Here is a 14,509-nt window from a genome sequence, read left to right as displayed (position 1 = left end):
TTCTGCGTATGTGATGGATGAATCGAGCAGCAGAAAGGCATGTCCAAATTTGTCTACGCGAGAGAGTCGAATAATAAATTCAAGAGTGCGGCGTGGGGTCATCATTCCCATAGAGTCTGCCGCGCTTGGCAGACATTTCGCACGACGACGACGACGACGACTGATTTGCATGCCAAATAATTTCTTGCTTTCCGCAGAAAGCATAAATCAAGTCGATTTATGATCCGGCCAGTATGTGCAACCAAAGCTCGGGAAATTCAAAATTTTATTGGTCGTTTATCATCGCAAGAAAAACCTGTAAATTTCAAAACTCAGAATTTCCTCAAAGGTGCTCGTTATACGTGCGCTTTATATCTCCCCACGAGATTTTATTCCCGCAGCCCGGATTTTATTGTTATTTGTTTTGAGGCATTTCAAAGCCGCACCAAACACAAATTGGCCCGCACGCCGGACTTTTATTTCCCTTTTAAAAAATAATCTGCGACACCTGCACCAAGGTGTCTCTTACTCGGTGACTCGGGTGGTCTATTCTTTTGACACTACTTCCTCTCTTGCACAACAGAAACGCGAAGCCCCGGATCATTAAAATGTGACAATCCCTGGCGCGCACGTTGCCTACCAACTTGTTCGGCTTCTACCATTCGCGGCTGTGCAGTGTATATATTAGCGAAATACACACACGTAACTCGCCGGCACTCTCGATATGGGCCGACTTCCTTTCCAAAAGACAACCTTTCTGGGAGCAAATGAACCGCTGCTTTGTCTCCGGGTGAAACGCGAGCCGCCTCTTTGTTTTGCAAATCGCCAGCCAAGCTGACTGATGGTCTGTGGGATTTCCAGACGAGGAAAGGGAGTGATTGATAGTGCCAAGAAACTGCACAAGTACCAAGCCTTTTTCCAATCAAGGTGCAGCTCACAATTGCTCGATCAATTCCAACTTTGGATTGGACTCAAGAACAGATTGTTCGGCCCTTTTTATGGAAGAACTGGATTGAAAAAACAGTGCATGAATAAACTATAAAATGAGCTTCTTCAACTCATTTGAAACTCAAAAGAGATTAATTGAAACGAGCATTTAATGGTCGAACGAAATTAATGAATACTATCCATATCCAATGGATTATCCAAGGAAAAGAGTAATTGGAATTACAGTTAAAAGATCATTTCCTTTTCTTGACAACAGACTAATGTTAATACTAAATCCAGAAAAATCCACGTACCTGTTACATAAACTTATTCTGGATTCTAGAGTTGAGTTGAAGCTAAAGTTCTCCCAGACTGCTCTGTATAGAAAAGTGACTTTGAAATGGAGCACTGTGTGTCCCTACTGGAAATCTCATTTTATTTCATAACAAAGTGTTTCTCCATCAAAAGACTGTTGAAAAACTCTGTCAAAAACTGCAGAGTAAAAAAAACTTGTAGGAAAATAAGCAAAATTTGAATTTTTATTTCTGTTATCATCATTAATGCTTTTAGTAGACTTCCTTCGCTTGATCAATCTACTCAAACTATCCCTTAAATAGTAAAAATTATTTTTATATCATGTACTGTTGAACTAATCAACGAAATTAATCAACAACCTTATTAAACTATCAAATCAAACCCCCTAAAATGACCCAATCCTTTTTGCAATCGGGATCGTGACTAAGCTAATTTTAGAAATCCAGGTTCCGATCCAATTTGCGATAGCAATCGCCACAATAGCCCATCAAATCAAACTTTTTCGTTTTTCTGCGCTGCAGAAAGCGCCGATTAATTGTTTCCCCGGCCACCAGATTGATTTCGTCACTGATTTGACGCATCTCGAATCTCTAACTCACTTTTCCACGGTGCGATCGGCCGATCAGAAAACGCGCGTCTCTCCGACCGCACAAATAAATAATTCCACCGCACAAAATCGATTAGCGTGGCCGTTTCCGAAATGGGATTTCTTTTTCTCTCCTCCGTTGTCGAACGCCGGTAAAAAAATCTGCCGCTGCTGCTGCAGTTTGAATCCAAAGGTCACACACGTTTTCGATTCAACAACCTTCCCGCCCAGCCGAAGAATGGAACAGAGCGGTGCATTATTTTGTACACTGCCCTTGGCATTTCCCACGATTTTCTGCCTTTCGCTCAAAAGCATCAAGAGTGAGACCAATGACCATGCATGCATACAATCTGCGCCAGGAACAATTGATCGTGGCCATTGTTTGCCTCGGTGAAATGCGAGTTTGAGCAGTGCACTTTGCGTAATGCTCCCTTGTTTCGGAAAAAATTATTGGCAGAATCGTGCGGATTGAACGGGAAACGCTGCATTCCCGCAATCTTGAGGAAGGTGGAGTCCAAAATTAAAATGTACTCTTTCTGCATTTTAATCCAGTTTGTTTCAGTTGATTTATGAGTACATCTGAAAGTAAAAGATAAGGGCTCTTTTTATTTAGTAGCATTCGAGAAAGTCCGAGATTTTTGCACCAAGAAATCCTGAATTTCGTCTGGAGAGTAAATATCCTAAAAATCGTTCCAACTTGAATATCCCTCAGTTGACGAACAACAATTTAAGGCATCGTTGTAAACATTCAATACAGACACTTCAGAAAATTAAAACCTTTTTGCCTCAGAACTGGGACATTCCCTCAAAAGACGACATTTATTTATAATTAATTTTTCAAAAGCTGGAGTGAGAGCCAGAGAAAAGAAGGTGAAAGAAAAAATATGTTAAACAGTATACTGTTTGGAATCAGCTGGCATATTAAATAATAAATACGCACGTCAAACTTACTCTCAAGAAACAACCCCTTCTATGCAAGTGAATCTAAAACAACAAATATTTTAGAAATAATTCCAGGAACCGGAAAGAACGAGCAAAGATTGCTCAGTTAATTTCTGCGCCTTTCTGGAAACATATTTGAACATTTTGTGTTGTTTTAGATATTTCTTGTCATTTTGGTTTTGTTTGAAAAAAATGCCTTCCCTAATTTTTGCGAGATTTATCATAGTTTAAAAAAAACATGATAGTGATTGTTCTCTAATCACTCTAATAATTAATTATCATAAGAATAAACTGATCTATTTTGAACTTGTATCACCTATCCGTAAATAAGTTTTTTTTTAAATTGGCAGAAAAATTTGTTTGTGACAGCTGGCACTGTAAAAGCGGCCACAGAAATATTTTTAAGGGATTAAGCCTATCGACCGAAATTCCCAGGGCAACACAGTTATCGCCAAACAACTGGTGTTGTTTGTCAAGCCCAAAGCTTGTCGCAGACTATTCCAACCTCAATGGAAGCGTGTCTATATCATCAATCGGCTTATCTATCGCTAATACATAAACAAAGCGCGCCACGGCGTTGTCCCTCTTCGCGAAAGCAGTGCCGTGACATGTGTGTGTTGCGTCAGTGCAGCTGGTCGAAAACGATCGGAAAGTGAAACCGCTGCTTTTCATAGTCGTCAGTGTTTCGCAAGGATGCAAATCACCGAACGGCAGCTATAGCTGATCGTGAGCTCACTTAACGCGGGGTCAATTGCGCAGTGTGTGCCTCTAATTAGCGACGTCGATTAACGCGCAATTATGAATCATCCGCTGCCGCGCCCTTGCGTCTGGGGGAAAACAAAAACAGCGCCGTCCGGACGGACGGACGAACGAACGAATTGTTCAATTGTGTTCACGCAACTTTCACCTGGATTATTATTATAAAACGACTCTCGATGGTCATGAAGCAATTCGTTTCGTGTAGGTGTCAAACGTATTACATTATTATACACCAAGCGCGTTATAAAAAGTCCTGTCATCCGAGCAAGCGAGCGAGTGAGATAAAAAGAGAAATCAACATCAGTCATTTTTCGAATTTTTCTCAAATAAAACACGTCATTGTGGCAAGGAGGAAATTTTCCTTCATTGTCACTCTGCATGCGACACTCAACGATCAATTTAACCCTTTTTCCCGGCCGAGGCCGAAAACATCCTGCTTTCATCGCACGTTCGGTTTATGGGAAAGTGGGTGGTCCATAGAGAGTGATGCGAGTCAGATAAGAAAATGGACCAGACCAAGTGGAAGAAGTGCATCTCTCGAGAGCAAGTGGCCTTCGGCTGCCGAAGACCGGGACTTTGAACTTGATCTGCGGAGGCGGTTTTTATTTTATGAAATCCTCAAACCTAGTTTTTTACTACGCATTTTGTCACATAACTTGTCATTCAGTTCTCATAAATTCAGAATTGTGCCGATGATTGATTCTTAGAAAATTAAAAAAAAACTAGTGTATAGATGAATTTAAACACAAAATTAATGACGTATGGTCATTTGTAGTTTGTCTAGCTATTTTATTTCCCTAACATCTTGATAACAGGTAATGTGAGTTTTGACGCAAATACCAGAATTTGTTTGACACATGGAAAAAAGATAAAAATGTTTCGCTAAGAGACTGAAAATATTTAACAGCAATATAGGTCAGACTAATGTTTGAGACTATCATTTAAATTCTAGATTTGCACAATTCCATTCAAAAATAGTGTTGAAGGGCCTATAAACTTTTGAATTGATGGTGGCGCCGTCTGCCAAACACCATAGCGATTGTTATTCAGTCAAAATCTTCCACTTTGAAACTCTAACTAGACGGCTAATGCACATGGAGGCGAGGAGTGTGTACTCTACAGCACTCAACAGGCACTTTAACTCTATCACAATGAAAAACATAATGCGAAATAGGGAGCTGCGCCTTTGCCTCTATGTAAAACGCCCGCCCATTGAAGGTCTGCACGTTTAGTGTATTATTATACACATACTTTTTTTCATACTCCTTACGTACCGCGAGGCGCGTTCGGTCGGCGGACAACCTTTTTCAATTTACATTCGAATAAAAGCGAGCGAGCCTATACGATTCAACCTTCGGCGAACAAAAAGAAGCGCAAGTGGAGGAGAAAAAGGACGCCGAAGGTTTCTTTTAATCTGGGAGGCGCCTTCCGCCTAAAATGGAGATTTTAATTTATGTTAACATTGTGTTTGGCCAGCTGAGCCCTTTGTCTTGCAGAACGAGACGTCGCACGAAAGCTGCAAAACTCGATGCCAAAACAAATTATCGTAAATTTCAGCCCGCAAATATGCATGCGGAAAGGTGACTATAAAGTGAATGTCACTGGTGCGCGCTTCTTAAGATATACATTATTTTGGATCCCAGCTCACTCAGCGCGCTCCTAAAAATTTCAATGGGCTCTTGTCAAAACACGGTGTTTCATCAAAATTTAGACATGCCCTCGTAATAGACTGATTAACCTCGATTGCTCTTCCACACATTCCTCTGCTCCACCTGACAGCATAAAGGATACCTTTCAAACGTCCGTGTCGAATGTCGCTGCACGCGTGTTGCGGGTCACTTGGGTTCAATTTTCGGGTAATAAGATCAGGACTTATCTGGCAGCTGTGCGTTAACGGAGGCAGAGAAATTCCTTGCCCGCTAATCCGACGCCGAGAAGGAAAAAAATGGGGTGACGTCAAAACAAGAGAGAGATCATTTGTAAAGGTGTAAGTGGAACAGAACTAACTCCTCTCGTGTGAGGCGCATCATTAAATTTCAATTTACCGGCCGGCCAACAAAAAGCAGTAGCCGCACAGCTTTGATTTTGCATTTCCTCGACGAGGCTGCTGCTGCTGTTGTTGTTGTTGTTGTTGCGGTTTTCGGCAAAACGCACATCTCATCGCTTGCGCAGTTGCGCAATTAGCCGGATTTGAGTTGAGCTAGGATGAATTTTCACCAGGCACGACTTTTCGTGCCGCCCGGTAACGTACGCGCCTATTCGCGCATAAGTGGTTCACTTTTTTAATGAAATTTCGAAATGTGTTTGTTTGTGCATCTCTTCTCTTTCACTTGGTGTCATGTGAGCCGTATGGTAATTGGCCGCGTTTCGCCAAATTGCATGTTGCGTGTGCGTTGCATGTAATTGGGCAGATCCGACTGCTTTTCGTTGCCCAACAAGTTGACAATGGGTTTCAAAAAAAATGCCTGCAAATTACAAAATTCCACCGCAAAGAGTAGCAGCAGCATCAGCATCACTTGCTTCCAATCTCATTTTCATTATCAATACAAACAAGCTCTCAGCTGCTTTTTCCCGAAGCCAATCACGATGAGAAGGCTTCTCTCGCGGGTTTGATTGGGACTGGCGCGGGCAGTGCAAAAAACGGCTCGGGCCACACCTGAATCAAAAACGAGCATTGTTATTATTGTGCTACCTGTGGCCACACGGCTTTGTTGCTCTGATCGATATTGGACGATAAAAATCAACAAGTGGAGAGAATATAATTACCGCGGTCCGCGCGAGGCGAGCGTATTTATATAATATGCAGCCGCGTGTACATAAATAAATTATTATTACTCGTCGCTCGGTGGCGTGCATAATGGCTTCTTTTGTTTTCAATCTGTGCGTTCCATCTCTGGAAGTAGTGGTAGTATAAGAAACACATTTCAGAGAGAGCGAGCTGCCGTTGTCCCGGCTGCCGCCGTCGCTGCTGATGAGATGAAGAAGTAATTTATCAATATCTCCGGCATGTATTATGGAAATCACATATTGAGTCAGAGTCAATTGCCTCTTTATCATCGGCGTGCATAAGAATTCAGAAAATATGTTCCAAGGAGTGCTCGCTCGCTTATGACAAAAAAGGCAACCGGTTTTTACATTATATCACGGGATGATGGCTCGTCTAGAGCCCCGAGACGCCCACTCGGACCGTCGTGAATGAGCCGCTCGAAAATTGCTCGTGTGGGCTCGCTCTGACTCAAGGGCACCGCAAATTGGAATAACTGTGCGGAAGGGAAGGAATTGGCTATTTTCATGGCTGATTGTGAGGAAAATTTCTTTAAGCTAATCGATCGATGAAATCTGGCCCAAAAAATCAACCTGGAAAATAAATTTGCTTTGGTTGCGCATGGATGGTACAAGAGAGGTCGAGAAAGACCTATGGGCGGTATGAATGTTATGAATGAAAACGCTAATTGTGATTCATTTTTTAAATATTAATTGAATTGTTTTATTATGATAGAAAAAATCAGACTAATTTGAACCATTTAGAGAAGCAACTAGTTTGAATGAATAATTTTATTTCAATGTAATTAAAGTATGGCATTATGGGAATAATTTATTATAATGCAAAAGTCATGTAATTTGTTTCTAGCACGCTCAAATCCTCTACTGAAACTAGAAATTCAAAATTTTTAATGGGATCTCTACCAGAAAATTTAAAAAAGCGATGCGTTTAAATTTGTTGTTAATAGATTAGGCTTGACTTAAGCTTATAGTAATTTCTACATTCCTCAATAACAAAAAAGGAATTAGGAAATTTTACATCAGAAAACCCTCAACTTGGGAATTTGAGAGTAATGTATTGATCAAAGAAACGTCCATGAAAGTAGAGTTTTTAAATGGCGAAAGACCATGCACGCGTTTAATTTCTCCCGTGTGATCGTACTGATCGTCTGACCTGGTGAAAAGTTTTAGTTGGAGGCATCGCAGGGTTTCAGCAGACCGGCCAGCTCACTCAGTCAGTCTCAGGTTGGCTCGCTCGCACCTCACCTGAGTGAAATGAGTTTCGGCGGGGTTCTCTGCCGGGCACGGGGCATTGTTCTCTGTGTGTTTCGCGCGAGGCTGGCTCGCTTGGCTTCTTCTTGTGCCGTTGACTGACGTGCAGGTGCCAAATTTGCTTTCAATTTCGAATCTTTCCTCGATTCGCTGCCAAGCTCTCGCATTCCGCGCTCACAAAGGGCGCGCAGGTGGTTGAGTCCAATTATCGCGCGACCGGCTCTGCTTGCATCACCAGAAAGTAATGCTTTCAAAGGCTTTGCGACCGCGCGACAAATTGGATTAGCGAACTTTTATTGCGAAACAAAATCGCGCGCGCGGCCTTTGACGGATTCCTTTGACGCAATTTTCGGGCGAATTTATTTCCAGCGCTGTATGCGCGCGGTCGTAATGGCCGCCGACCAAGTACCTAATATTTCTCTAATATTCTGCGATTTATGCACGCACGTTCGCTCTTTAATTTGAAAATTAGGCTGACGCAAAAATTTTTACGACGCTCGTTCTCGACATATTCTGTATCGTTCGCCGAGTTTCACGCCGATAAAAAGTGCCAGTTTCGCGTCGGTTTTCGCTTAAATCACTCGACTCGCATCGTTTTCCTCCTCCAGAGACACGTTTTATTTGCAGTCTCCGAGTAAAATGGTTTTTTTATTGCCCACCGAACGTCTTATATGCGGCTGGTTAATCAGTAAAATCGTTTCTCTGCGCCTGCAGACGAATTTGAAAGCCGCTACTATCGGATTCAGACGACCCAGAAACAACACCCGCGCCATCTCACCTTTTTCGGACTAAAATTACACGCTGGCTCAACCAGAAACAGCTCTGCCAATAAATCTGTGGAAGTTTTTTTTTAATTCTTAATCATATTGAATAAATAAAATCTCTGTGAAAAAGGATCCACTTTAAAAATATAGCCTTAGTAGTTTTGGAACGGAATCACATAAAAAACGACCAATATTTGATATGGTTGAATTTGATTCCTTCAATAAAATTTGGTTTTTATTTTTCAAATTATTAAAATAATTTATTTGCTGCAGCAGAAGTAAGCTCTTTTGGCCTTAAACAGTAAGCAGTTAAATATGAATTGTGTAGCGAAAAAGTAACGTTTAACTAATGCAATCCAAATAACGATTTGTTTTTTTCCGTTGTGATGTTCAAGTATGTATTTCAATATTTAATACTTGACACTGCACAATTAAATGCGAGTCTCATTATGTGCCTCTGTTGCTATATCGAATTCAATGCCTGATTGGCCGTGAGAGCTGCACCTTAACCTGATCGCGCACAATGGTCGTGTTTGGTGTCATTTCTTATGTTCAGAGGTCACGCGAGTTCAAATCCAGCCTCAGATTCTGAAAATTCCAGACGGCACGCCGGCTGCTATATTTTATTCAAAGTAAGCCCCGCGCGACTCCGCAGCCATACAGGTGTTTATTTGGAATCGTTTTCAGCTGCTGCTGCTGCGGCGCAACTCGCTTTTTATCGCATCAACAGGCTTCGGGGATTATTTTATGCGCACACCATTTACTCAGCGCGAGAGAGTGAGAGAGGAGGTGGTACTGGATGCGGAGTGTCTCTCTTCTTTTCTTCTCTTTTTTTGCGATGGAAACTGTTGTTGTTCAAGGTCTTTTCTCTGGCGGCGCACTGGGTTCAATATTCACTTGGAAATGGCGACAAAAAACGAGAAAAGCGATTGCCTCCTACTCGCGCGCCTTTCTCGCTCGCTCCTCGGCGTCGCGTCGGATCGCATGGCAAAAATGCAGCGTGAAATCGAGCAAGGTCACTCAGCACGTCGAGCGCCTCTCAATTATGTAATAAATACATCAAATCAGTGCACGCAAACAGAAAAATGATAATATTCATCTCGCGCTTGCCTCACTCTCTCACGTGTCCGACTGACTCACACACACCGCTTGGGAGAGAAAATCGTTTGTTTGAATAAATCGCCAGCATGAGCGGCACACGCTTCTCATTTTAATGAGCATTTCTCACTCCTTGCATTGACTCATGCAACAATGAGGTGCCAATCTTGCAGCTAATAAGCTTGGAAATCACTTGAATCTTCGTCACAATTGCTTTATCATGCACTAGTTTCAGGGTTTCCTTTGTCGATTGTCAATGTTTGTAAAGAAACAAGCCAATTATTACAAAATCAAAACTTAAACAGATTCGTAGACAAAGGAGTCGAAAAATAAAAGTTTTGCTCTCTGCAAAAAGGAGACCTCATAATTTTTAGTAAATCGAGATGGTGATAACTGCATAAGAATTGGGGCATATAGTTCAGATAATCGTTTTACCCCAAAAGGTCTCATAGTACACAATTGTTTTAAAGCCAAGATTACGGTGTAGATTCAAAGAGAACTGCTTTAAATTTCTTTGCTTGACAGTAATAATAATCACGGTGTGCCTTTTAAGAAGTGTGATTTATTTTGTCAGAGAAATTATGCTCAAAATCAAAACACTGTTTGTCAAATCTAAGAATGAGAGCGTAAATCCACATAAAGAAAAATAATGATTAAATTTTTCTTACCTCGTTTTACTTTTCTGGTATCGTTCTAATTGTATTGCCCGATAAAATGAAATCAGTTTAAAATGCACTGTAGGTCTCTACAAATATCAACATTTTGGTGAGTTTGCTTTCAATTTTAGTTATAAAATGAATACTTTAATTTTGGTATTTAAAATTCAATTTTGCTTGAATCGTTTTTCGGGTCACTAATTCCCAAGGATCCGGAAAATTAGCCATTCGCCAACATGAACCGTTAACAATGTGCGAACGTAAGGCGTCGCAAAAAAAACGCGAATGTCTCCTTCAATTCGTCAATTGCTTCTGAGTAAGCGTTTGAATTGTCAGCCGCCGCGCAGAAAGAGCAGCGGTGCGAAGAGACGGTAATTGCGAGTCCGGCGTGCGGAGCTGGCGAAAAATCGCCGCAAAATCCCTTCGCCGCGCGCAGTGCATTGCAGTGGATATATCGAGCGGCTCACGACGAAAACAGGAAGACTCTCGCGCGCTCTGCATATATCTCGCTCGCTCTCTTCGCCGTGTTATGTGGCATAACAATGGTGGCAATAGTAATCAACATAATTGAGCCGACGGGCTGCGAGGAAGCCAACGCGAACGAGCGCACGACCGAGCCTAATTGACCTTTTCAGGCAAAGAGAAAAGAGCTCTGGCACACGTGATTTTATTACTCTTGAATAATAATAATTGCACGCGGGATGTGTATCGAGCCAACTAGTCTGATAGCTCAACATGTGGAACACAGAAGAAGGCGGAATGGCAACAAATGATAAATATGCAAATCGCCCGCCGTCTCACGAGCGCCGAGCACATTTTGAGAGCCGGCAGAAAAACGGGTTCTTTCGTCCAAATTAGCATTGTTAGAAAAGAGAAGGATTCAGGCACGACATTAGTCACACTGGGTTGAAAAATTTGCGAATGATGACAGTCGACTTCAATCTTGCTTTTCTCTTTGTCGTGATTTGCAGATGTTGAAGTAATTTTTCATAATTTTTTTTGGTGGCCTAGCCAGGTTCGTAGGCCAATGAAGTAGAAAGTATGGCAGTAATAGAGAAATCTCTTATCTTCTACAGTTAACAGGAGTCTGGGAAATTTGCAAATTTTGAGCTTTTTAGTGTGAGAAGCACAAAAGTACTTGAACCAGAATGTTAGTCACCTAACAATAAGTTAAACCGTTGATATCTCATTTTATTTCCTAACAATCACGTTTGCTCTTAAATTAACGTTTTCTTTCCCATCTGTTTCAGGGCAAATGGAACCAAGGAGGCCGCAAAGGCCGAGCCTCTCTCTCCAGCGGCCAAAGAGGCGGCCGGGCCGAAAGCCCCGCAAGTCCCTTCGCTCCCGATGAGCCGCTCCACGCCGAATCTGCAGCAGCCAGTCAGCATTTTTTACATCAACGACGCCCCCGCTCCCGCTGGCATCACTGGGGCGGGCGGCCACCACCTGCAGCAGCCGCCCCCGCCGAGTCGCTCCGACTCGGTGGGCTCGCTGCCGGCCTCATCCTCCTCGGGCCTCAGCAGCTGGGGCAGCATCCAGGACGCGTCCAAAGCTGGTGAGTGACAAAAAATTATTTTGGAAGATAAAATTAAATGGTTTGGTTGTGCTGAGATGAAAAGTAAAATAGGCGTTTTAAGTGGCACCACAATTTATCGAAGCAAATTTCAAAAGCTTAATTGAATTGTATATTAAGCTCCGGGCTCGAGTTTTAAAGAGTGGAAGACACGAAAATTCACACTGAAGACCGCACCAATATTAATATTTATTTATTTCACTGAATCATATACATAAAATGATAATCAAAGTGAGCCAGGCAAAATATACGAGCGATCAAGTCGCTGAAACATGGGTAGATCAAAAGATTTAAGTCGTACACAGCAATATGCTAAAACAATCACAAACACGCGAAAATTATCGCTAGAGATGATTTTTTTAGTTCTGATGGAAAAAATCTGTACGGGCGTCGTCTTGAAGGGGCTGGGACAAATCACTCCCCTGCTCGACGATTATCTTGGTGATAGTTGCATTGAAAACTTCTAGGGGTTGGAGTTAAAATCCGAACGTGTTACTTATCCAAAACAATTCAAATACTAAGACCGATTAGCCTTCTTTAGTCTTAACTGGTGATATTTGCAAGAAAATTCAATTTTAAAAACCTGAAATTACACTTTATTTCAAGAATAACATGACACACCTTATTATATTTTTAAACCAAGGATTGCTTGGCGTCGTATTGATGTCAAAACCAAATAATTTTCAAGTTAAAATTTACATATTCCAACACTCACCTTGTAGGAGAACCCCTGAAGGGTAGATTAAACCGGAGATTTTCTAGAATCAAATAATTTATTCCATCGAGATCTGCGTACCCACGCAAATAAAGTGTCTGCTTTGATTTAAGAGTGCAGAGAAATATATTTCAGGAGACGTGAACAAGCAACGAACAGGATCTATTACAACACGCAACGTTCAAATACTGCAGGATTCATTATTTCATCGCCTCCAGTTTCAATTAATAAGTTATTTGATCGCTCAATAGTAAAACGAATCTCTAGATCTCACGATCTGAAAACACCCTAATCAGGCACTGCTCTGGGTGGGCCTCGTGTATGACAAGTTTGTTACAATTCGATGTCAATGAGAATAATGTCCGACCCACGCTAGGAAATCCCGTCAAAGTTACGCAAGCAGACCTAATCGAAAGCGTCAATCGTAGGGATTATACCGACGCACTTAATAACATTCTCATTCACCGTGATTGATTGGCACGGAATCTCGAGCTGTCTCGCTCGGAACGCGCCGACGGAAAAGTGTGAAATTCTCTAGAGCAGTAAATTGCCAAGCAATATAATTGTTGAGCAACACTCAGTCAGAACGGAATAATGCACTTGGATAGTTCTCCAGGACTTACTTAGTAAGTGTACGAATGCACATTATTTATTTTACACGGCTGCACGAATGCAAACACGGACCGCATTAAATATTATTATTATTGTTGTTGGCGAGAGCGCTTGTTGCAGCAGCGGTGGCGTCGGGAGAGCGGCGAAATAAATTCACTCTCGGCCATAGGAGCGAAGCAGAGAAAAGTCCGAGGGCGGAAAACAAGTCCCTGGCACAGTTCCTTCGTGTTTAATATTATTCATAACACAATTGCACTCTCCGCTTCAAGAACGAGAAATTCGCTGACGCCATAAATTTTGCCCCGTCCCGCACATGGCTCGCCGCTTTAATAATTTTCAATGCCCGGCCAGCTTTTCAGCGGCAATGTTTTCTGCCGAATTTACGACCGAAACTCTCGCGACGAAAATACGGATAATTACACGTTCAAAATAATGCATGCGTGTGTACGTGGGTGGGAGCGTGTTGAAAGGAAGGAATTTAAACGCGTGCAAATAAGAGACGACACGGCGGACACACAATGCTGACGCGTGAGAAGTGTTCTTCGACGCACAATATCAAATTCACGCGTGAATTTTTGTGTCAGCGGATAATTGCGACGGATGAAAACGAGGGCGACGCTGCACACCACCGGGAAGGCATTAATTTATTTTTACTTTCTTTTGAAAATATGGACTACAGCTTTAGAATCTAGGTGAGGACAATTTATTTTTTGCACAATGGTAAATGGTACCCCCTTGGTAACAGTGGAAAATTTAAACTTTTTACTAGTTCCAACGGTCTTTTTTATTTTTTTTTTTTTATTTTGCAGTTTGTTAATCAAAGATGCAATAATAGCAACTGTAAAACAATATGGGATCAGTGCGGTCTTTTTCTCACCTTCCGGTGCTGATTGAAAAAGGAAGCGACAAACCGCTGTTTGCTCCTTTATAAGCCAAAATCAGCGTGCGTAAAGTGCGTTTTTCTTGCTCTCTCAGCAGTAGCAGTTTCCCCTATTGTATCCAATCAGGAGAAATGGACATGCTGAGTGCGTGCGGTTTCTTTCCCGAAAGTGTAATTCGCCCGTGTGAAAAACCACACGCCTCCAAGCTGACGAAAAAGTAGTTTTATGACTGAGAACAAACACTATTTTGTGTTTGTTTTGATTCTAGTTGATCTCTCGCGAGATTCCTTTCTCGTCTAGTTCATTGTGTGTGCATTTGTGACTGCGAGCGGGCAAATCGAATTGGTATCAAGCAAAAAGTGTCATTCATAGAATTGGAACAATGCTCGCAGACCGGAAGATTTGTGCACTGCGCGCACATGGCGGTCTGAACGGCAGATTTAGAAAATAACAGTTGCGAGTGTTTCACGTTTCACGTCCACGCGCAACATGTGCTCGCGCGATTTTTTTCCGCAGCTTACTGGAAAGATGCGTCGGATAATTAGAATTGTCAAACGACAGCAGTAGCAAGCAGGAAGGATTAGTCAAGGCATTTCTTTCATTCTTAAAAATGTGGCACTAAACCATGCATTATTTGAATAGTCTTTTGCCCTGATTTTGAGCACGA

The 14,509-nt window shown here is 42.0% G+C and overlaps 1 protein-coding gene across 5 annotated transcripts in view; it reads left to right on the top strand.

The window, feature by feature from the left end:
* Positions 1 to 14,509, top strand: part of Shrm (Shroom) — a 68,831-nt gene that overhangs the window by 36,337 nt on the left and 17,985 nt on the right. For all 5 annotated transcript variants that reach the window (XM_065494687.1, XM_065494685.1, XM_065494686.1 and 2 more), the window contains one exon: positions 11,312 to 11,616. In XM_065494687.1, the coding sequence (XP_065350759.1) occupies positions 11,312 to 11,616 (305 nt within the window). The remainder of the gene's footprint in view (positions 1 to 11,311; positions 11,617 to 14,509) is intronic.

The sequence above is a fragment of the Cloeon dipterum genome, chromosome X (assembly GCF_949628265.1).
Source record: "Cloeon dipterum chromosome X, ieCloDipt1.1, whole genome shotgun sequence".
Lineage (NCBI taxonomy): Eukaryota > Metazoa > Arthropoda > Insecta > Ephemeroptera > Baetidae > Cloeon > Cloeon dipterum.
The sequence above is the reverse complement of the archived record's forward strand: the minus strand, read 5'-3'. Positions and strand labels throughout refer to the sequence as shown.